Source organism: Arachis ipaensis, chromosome B01 (assembly GCF_000816755.2).
Source record: "Arachis ipaensis cultivar K30076 chromosome B01, Araip1.1, whole genome shotgun sequence".
Classification (NCBI taxonomy): Eukaryota; Viridiplantae; Streptophyta; class Magnoliopsida; order Fabales; family Fabaceae; genus Arachis; species Arachis ipaensis.
Genome location: NC_029785.2, coordinates 23875577 through 23876502, shown reverse-complemented (window position 1 = coordinate 23876502; position 926 = coordinate 23875577). Strand labels below are relative to the sequence as shown.

General features: G+C 35.6%; 1 protein-coding gene across 1 annotated transcript in view; it reads right to left on the bottom strand.

The window, feature by feature from the left end:
* Positions 28-926, bottom strand: part of LOC107627586 (peroxidase 51) — a 3810-nt gene continuing 2911 nt past the window's right edge. The window contains exon 4 of the mRNA XM_016330418.2: positions 28-611. Within this exon, the coding sequence (XP_016185904.1) occupies positions 220-611 (392 nt within the window). The 3' untranslated portion in view covers positions 28-219. The remainder of the gene's footprint in view (positions 612-926) is intronic.

The following is a 926-nucleotide window of genomic DNA, read 5'->3' as shown; positions in this document are numbered from 1 at the left end:
ATTGAAACAAAATGAAGAAAAAAAAAAAACAATACAGCCGCCAGCCATATCTTTAATTTTCTTTTCTTTTTAACCCACCCAACCAACTCCCGGTTATTCCAAAACAAATTTATTGACAACAATATAATGAACATAACCCTTTCAGATTTTTCCTTTTAAATTCTCACTCTGCAGTGAAACATAACTAAAGTAGCCTGTATTATTTGTGTCTTGCTTGAATCAAAGAACGGAACAATCCGTACGAATTTTTCCGTTACGGGCAGTCTTAACCCCAACGCGACCCAATTTGGTCATTGCAGCAACGAAGTTGGAGTTGAAGACATTAGCATTGGAGGCAAAAGAATTAACGGTGGGTCTAGACCTCTGATCAGTGAAGAGGATCTGATCAGAGGTGAAGAGACCCTGTCCGTTTTGAAGGTTCTTGTAGTAAAAGTTGTCGAAGGTGCGAGGTGTGTTTGGGTCCATGTTGATGGCGATTCTTGGATCCACGTTTCTTGGGCACATTTGTTGGAGCTGTGCAGCGTATTGCTTGTTCAGTGTGGGGTCCACTGGGGTGCTGTAGATTCTGTTTGAGAACCTGTTGCAGTGCGAGAATCCAAGGGTGTGTGCACCTGTAATAACGCACGTGAAAATGCTCAAATGCCAAATGTGCTTTTAGATCATCATAAAATTCAATCATTCAATATTCTGCTTCTTCTGCATGTTCATCATCACCCTTTAAAAACATGATCAAGCTTCCATGTTTTTTCAACTTATTAGAGATATTCTACTTTTTAATTTAATTTTTGAAGAGTTGTAGTTTGATAATACGATATTAAAATTTCTATGACCAAAATTTTAGAATTTTGTTGATCTAAATAAAAAATATTAAAATAAGATAAATAAAAAAATATCTATACAAAAATTCACAAAAACTTATAAAATAT